This window comes from Eleutherodactylus coqui, chromosome 7 (assembly GCF_035609145.1).
Source record: "Eleutherodactylus coqui strain aEleCoq1 chromosome 7, aEleCoq1.hap1, whole genome shotgun sequence".
NCBI classification, from domain to species: domain Eukaryota; kingdom Metazoa; phylum Chordata; class Amphibia; order Anura; family Eleutherodactylidae; genus Eleutherodactylus; species Eleutherodactylus coqui.
Window position 1 is genome coordinate 169,358,191 of NC_089843.1, and position 7,308 is coordinate 169,365,498.

General features: G+C 45.3%; 1 protein-coding gene across 1 annotated transcript in view; it reads right to left on the reverse strand.

Annotated features, from left to right (window-relative positions):
* LOC136572955 (alcohol dehydrogenase 1-like) overlaps nucleotides 1–170 on the reverse strand; it is a 135,162-nt gene extending 134,992 nt beyond the window's left edge. The window contains exon 1 of the mRNA XM_066574003.1: nucleotides 86–170. Coding sequence (XP_066430100.1) covers nucleotides 86–103 — 18 coding nt within the window. The 5' untranslated portion in view covers nucleotides 104–170. The remainder of the gene's footprint in view (nucleotides 1–85) is intronic.
* Nucleotides 171–7,308: the final 7,138 nt, after the last annotated feature.

Sequence of the window (7,308 nt, forward strand, 5' to 3'; positions counted from 1 at the left end):
CTAAAAGTGCCCTTATTTACACTGAAGCTTAACTCACTGGTCTCTCTAATATATCTAGTAAAACTGCTATGAACTCGGCTCTTACTTTTCCTGCAGTATCCATTCTTACAATGGAATGTTCTTGTTAGCAGTAGAACAGATCACGCAGCGTCTCCTCTACACAGTTCCTCTTCCTAAACCCACCCCCGGTCACATGATACTAAACCCTCAGCCCCTGCCAATGTAACATGCTGAGCTCAGGGCGTTCATCGTTACACAATGTCATCTGGCATCAGATTAATTATTTTAATAGCCCGAATGAATAAAAACAGGTTTAAACAACAGGTGAAAGATCATTAAAGAACATATTAACAGCTAATGCAGGCATACATGGTGTTCATGCAAATATCTATCCGGGGGGGCAAAAGAGGATTCCAGCCCTGCATGAGGATATAGATGTGTGGAGCAGCTTGTTCCTGCGCTAAAATAATCAAAGGGAATCAATTTAAGATTAATTAACATTAACATTAACAAACAGAGAATTTGTAAACGTTTGTTCACATGGATATAAGCACATTTCAGCTGTGAAAATACACCACATGTTTGCGCGGCTAAAATGCACTTACATCTGCGTATTTCATCCACTTTGATGTGTATTTCTGTGTACAAGTACATTGTGTGTTCGGCACACAAAAAATATGTGCAAAATCACATTGATTTTGTGCATACATGTAGTGGCCCATAAATGGGTCCTACAAAATCACCTTTGTTATATGTCGATGTTTAATTTCTGCAGGGCAAGCAGGGGGTTAACCACTGGTTAAACTGCCCTGCAACTTAGCTATTAATAATCTGCCTGGCAACCAGTTAATTCTCATTATTTTCTGGCAGATTCATCCCTGACTGGACAGCAGCACAGATGGGCTGAGCACCCAGATAGGCTGTCAAGCCATGGGGTGACAGGAGCGAGGTCCTCAGTGATTGGTGTGTTTGTTTGCTTAGCAGTGCAAGAGCCCACACGGAAAGATGATTTCAAGTGTGCAAAAGCAGTTGGTGGCAGTTAGGTGTCAAAGGAGAAAGGAGGGAGAGTTTAGGCTGCCTGTCCATGGGCATTGCGGTATTTCCCCCACCCGCCCGGGAGTAGGAGCTGGCAGATGGATCTCCGCTGTCAGTCTTATCTACCAGATAGGCTGACTGCGGAGAATCGCGGCAAATCGCAGTAATTCTCCACTTATTGACAGGGGGGAAGCGCTCTCCATAGCGTTGCCGATTATCGCTGCGGGGAACGCAATTCAAACTCGCCCGTGGACAGGCAGCCTTAGTCAGAATTCCAGCCAGAGGAGAGTAGAGTGAGAGAGGATTCCAGTCAGTTCGTCCTGTGTAAAGACAGCAGTTAGTGTTAGTCACTAAGTTACTGCTAGTCAGAGAGGAGTACAGCCGATATACGAGGCAGAGAGGAGTACAGCCGATATACGAGGCAGAGAGGAGTACAGCCGATATACGAGACAGAGAGGAGTACAGCCGATATACGAGACAGAGAGGAGTACAGCCGATATATGAGGCAGAGAGGAGTACAGCCAATATACGAGACAGAGAGGAGTACAGCCGATATACTAGTCAGAGAGGAGTACAGCCGATATACGAGACAGAGAGGAGTACAGCCGATATACTAGTCAGAGAGGAGTACAGCCGATATACTAGTCAGAGAGGAGTACAGCCGATATACTAGTCAGAGAGGAGTACAGCCGATATACTAGTCAGAGAGGAGTACAACCGATATACGAGGCAGAGAGGAGTACAGCCAATATACGAGACAGAGAGGAGTACAGCCGATATACTAGTCAGAGAGGAGTACAGCCGATATACTAGTCAGAGAGGAGTACAGCCGATATACAAGACAGAGAGGAGTACAGCTGATATACGAGACAGAGAGGAGTACAGCCGATATACTAGTCAGAGAGGAGTACAGCCGATATACTAGTCAGAGAGGAGTACAGCCGATATACTAGTCAGAGAGGAGCACAGCCGATATACTAGTCAGAGAGGAGCACAACCGATATACTAGTCAGAGAGGAGCACAGCCGATATACTAGACAGAGAGGAGTACAGCCGATATACTAGTCAGAGAGGAGTACAGCCGATATACGAGACAGAGAGGAGTACAGCCGATATACTAGTCAGAGAGGAGTACAGCCGATATACTAATCAGAGAGGAGTACAGCCGATATACTAGTCAGAGAGGAGTACAGCCGATATACTAGTCAGAGAGGAGTATAGCTGATATACTAGTCAGAGAGGAGTATAGCCGATATACTAGTCAGAGAGGAGTATGGCCGATATACTAGACATAGAGGAGTACAGCCGATATACTAGACATAGGAGTATAGCCGATATACTAGACATAGAGGTGTATAGCCGATATACTAGACATAGAGGTGTATAGCCGATATACTAGACATAGAGGAGTATAGCCGATATACTAGACAGAAAAAAGTATAGCTGATATACTAGTCAGAGAGGAGTATAGCCGATATACTAGATAGTGGAGTCTATGCCGTGTGTAGGAGCTTGAGAATAGTGTGATAACAGATAGTGAGATAGATCAGTTAGTGACTGTATAGTAAGTTGTCAGTCAGTGTGCTCAGCAAAGAAGTCCGTGTTGGTATAGGAGAGCGTCAGTAGAATAGTGGGAGCCTGTTTGTCTGTTTTAGTGAAAGATAGCAGTATAATGGAGTGTGCCCTTAGGAGTTGTCATAGGCACGCAGTCTTCAAACAGTAAGGAGAAGTTTAGTGGCAGTGGAAGCTGTTGTCGGGACGTTGGAGGAGTCCGGAGTTCTGCAGATTCCTGTCAGGAACCCGTCAGGAGAGTCACCAGAGCCTGTGGCAAGTTGCGGCCTACTGCAGCAGAGTGACGGCACTAATCCCTGTGAGGCTGTTTATGTCAGAAGGCCCCTTCAGCACCGTCTTCCACCCTCTCACAATCAGGAGGGATAAGGCTCCAAATTCCCGTTAAGGCCTAACGGTCCTCCAGCGCCTGCATGGAGGCAAAGTAATGTGGAGGTCAGGAGTCAAAGCCATGCCTAGGCACAATTACAAGGCTATCAAAGGGAAGCCCATACAATTAGCTCACCAGTTTGTGGATTTCACACACTCATCTTTCACACAAGTGTCCTTTTGGCGTGATGTAGGTGCACCCAAAATGCGCGCCTAATAGAACCAATGTTTTCCTATGGAAACATTCAGAAGAAGGAATTTTAGCTGCGCCCAAAAAGTGCTCCGACCTCAGCACTGAAATGCAGCAACTCCAAATCCTTACTGCTGTTAAACGAAGGACCTGACCTATCTTTGGTGGGCATGAAGCTACGGATTTGTGCGCACAAAATGCACCCATTTAGGCTTATTTGGTGCGCAGTTAGCCACACTCTTTGGGTGCGTTTAGGTCCCTTCGTGTGAAAGAGCCCTAAAGGAGTAGAAGTGTTTAAATGTTGCAGATTAACTGTGCTGAACACCAATATAATTTCTGCTATAATCTCCATCACAAAAGAGAAAAAAAAGGAGTGACTAATTATGTTTATTTTACTAAACCCTGGCTTGGTGTGATTTATTCCTCACCCATTACATTTCGTGCTGTTAAGCGCTCGTGTCACAAACAAATTAATAATATTAAATATATTCAACAACACCTCTTTTTATAACGCCATGTGGAGGCCATTTGTGTGGGATCTGTCAGGCGGACGCCAGGGAATAGCTGCTTGCAGGAGAAGGCCTCGTTCAGATGAGCGTTTTTGTGCACAAATAGCCTCACAAAAAGAATGCCACTCGCGTGTGGAAAAATTGTGTGAACAAAGCTAAAAGTGCGATCTACATTTGCGCATAATTTGCTCAATCACACAATTTGTGGTGCGTGCTGCGTGTTAATCCAGCTCCTATAGGAGTCAATGGGAACTCCTGTGCGACACGCACCAAAGATAGGTGAGGTCCTTAGATGTGTGCATTGTAGCCACGCATGTTGTATCTTTTGCAGGTTCAAGTACTTTGCGCATCTAAAAATCGTTTATGTCAGCGCTTCCATAGGAAACCATTGATTCTAATAGACGCGTTCTTTTTGCGCGGCAGTTTGTGTGCAAAAAAAAAAAAATGCTTGCCTGAACGAGGCCAAAGAGAGCAGACTTCCGTCACCATAACCAACCGCGCTTCACTTATATGTGCAGTGAATATGCAGGTTTTCTGCGTGTGTCATGAACATTTACGTACGGCTATTGATTTCAAAGGGCTTTTGCAGTGTACTGATGCGCACCAAAATAGGTAATGCTGTGGAATGTATTCAGTTGTGCCCTGAAAGCAGATTGGGGCTACAATGGGGGTAATGCTGAACACTGAAGAACTAGTGCTATAAAAATTGTTTTTTTCCCTGCTTGAAACAAAGAAAACTCTTCTGAAAGTAACATATTTGTGAAAAAAATGAAATGTGATTTACTTTTCGCATGCTTTACAATAATTTTTACAAAAAATTGTGGGGTCAGAATGCTCAGTACACACCTAGAAAAATTGGCTAAGGGGTCTAGATTTTAAAATAAGGTAATTTGTGGGGGGAATTCTATCATTTTGGCAGTTTGATGGCTCTACAATTGAGCAATGGGGCTAGGAATTTATTCAGTTGTGCCCCGAAATCCAAAGGGTTATCCCTTCATTATAGGCACAGCCAAGTGCACTGTAAGTAGATTGGGGCCACAATGGGTATGTTTCTAAACACAGGATAAAACAGGAGGATCCATTTTGGGGTGAACATCTTAATTTTTGTACAGCACACATATGAATTATTTTTAAAGTGAAACAATTTCCAAATAAAAAGTCATAATTTTTACTTTCTGCTTTAGGTAAAATTCATTCAAAAACTGTGGGGACAGAATATGCAGTACACCCCTAGATGAACTCATTAGGGGGTCGAGTTTTCAAAAAAATGTGTTTTTTTGGGGGTGGGGCTCTTTATTGTTTGAGCTGATCAAGGGCTCTACAAGTGAGCAATCAGGCCTGAAACACCTTCACCTAAATTTCTGTTCTGAAAGCCACCGGCTGCTTTTTTCGTTTTGGGTCCTGTTGTGCATGGGAACGGAAGATCAGGGCCAGAATGGGTATATTTCTGAGCACAGGGGTATCGATTTTGGGGTGCAAATTTTCATTCATGTGTTTTGTACAAAAGAAAAACCTTTAAAAATGATGCAATTACCAAAAAAAAAGAAAAGCGTATTTTTTTCCCTCTGCTTTGCTTAGACTAATTCAATAACTGTGGGGTCAAAATACTTATGACACCCCTCAGTGAATATATTAAGGTATGTAGTTTTTAAAATGGGGTCATTTGTGGGGGTATCACAAAAGCGCCATGCGTCTGTACGGACACAGGATTGTGTCCTTTTAAAACGGCGAACATTCACACAGCAATTCCTCCTCTCCAGGCAATGATGGAAGGATACCTGTCACTTACTAATCAGGAAAAGTGGGGAACCCCTGCCTAAAAGCAGGGTGATCGTTCTTATAAGCTAGGTTCCACTGTCTTCATCTGGGACCTGGCTATCCCTGATTAGGTACCTGGAGAGATGCACAAAACATAATACACGACACTGTTTACACACACTGAAACACAGAACACAACTGCACATAAAGCATATGTCTGGCCACTTGCATAGACATAAAACACGTTGCTGTTCACACCAACATGCAAACCACACAGAACAGGACTGCACATAGAGCACATGTCCGGCCACTTGCACAGACATACAAAACACATCGCTGTTCACACCAACATACCAGGTTATGCATACTACATAGAACGGGAACCCCACTTAGAACTCATATGTATAAAGATGGTAAACCGTAGCTGGTCCAAGAGTTTTCACACCAAGGGGAAAGAGTCAGGCATCACCCACCTGACACACATATGACATCAGACACCTGGAGGCTGCACCTGTCAAAGAGAAAGGAAGATGGGGTCTGTATATGATATAGATGGGGATAACAGGTGCCGAGACCATCTTCAGGGAAGGAGAGAGAGACATTTCAGACAAGCATGCAAACACTAGCTTTCAGTGGGATTAACATAGAGATAAACAGTGATACTTAAAATGACCAGCAAACTCTCACAAGAGTTGCTAGTAGAGATAAGCGAGCACCAAAATGCTCGGGTGCTCATTACTCGGGACGAAATTATCGCGATGCTCGAGGGTTCGTTTCGAGTAACGAACCCCATTGAAGTCAATGGGCGACTCGAGCATTTTTGTATATCGCCAATGCTCGCTAAGGTTTCCATTTGTGAAAATCGGGGCAATTCAAGAAAGTGATGGGAACGACACAGCAACGGATAGGGCAGGCGAGGGGCTACATGTTGGGCTGCATCTCAAGTTCCCAGGTCCCACTATTAAGCCACAATAGCGGCAAGAGTGCCCCCCCCCCCAACAACTTTTACTTCTGAAAAGCCCTCATTAGCAATGCATACCTTAGCTAAGCACCACACTACCTCCAACAAAGCACAATCACTGCCTGCATGACACTCCGCTGCCACTTCTCCTGGGTTACATGCTGCCCAACCCCGCACGACCCAGTGTCCACAGCGCACACCAAACTGTCCCTGCGCAGCCTTCAGCTGCCCTCATGCCACGCCACACTCAAGTCTATTTATAAGTGCGTCTGCCATGAGGAGGAACCGCAGGCACACACTGCATAGGGTTGGCACGGCTAGGCAGCAATGAGAAATATAATCCTGTGCCACCGCCATCAGGAGCTGCACACGTGGGCATAGCAATGGGGAACCTATGTGCCACACACTATTCATTCTGTCAAGGTGTCTGCATGCCCCAGTCAGACCGCGGTTTTTTATAAATAGTCACAGGCAGGTACAACTCCGCAATGGGAATTCCGTGTGCACCCACAGCATGGGTGGCTCCCTGGAACCCACCGGCTGTACATTAATGTATCCCATTGCAGTGTCCATCACAGCTGAGGTAACGTCCGATTACATGCAGGTGGGCTTCGGCCCACACTGCATGCCCCAGTCAGACTGGGGTTCTTTAGAAGTGGACACATGCAGTTACAACTCCGTGTGGACCCACAGCATGGGTGGGTGCCAGGAAGCCACCGGCGGTACATAAATATATCCCATTGCATTGCCCATCACAGCTGAGGTAATGACATGTTTAATGCAAGTGGGCTTCGGCCCACACTGCATGCCCCAGTCAGACTGGGGCTCTTTAGAAGTGGACACATGTAGTTACAACTCCGTGTGGAACCACGGCATGGGTGGCTCCCTGGAACCCACCGGCAGTACATAAATATATC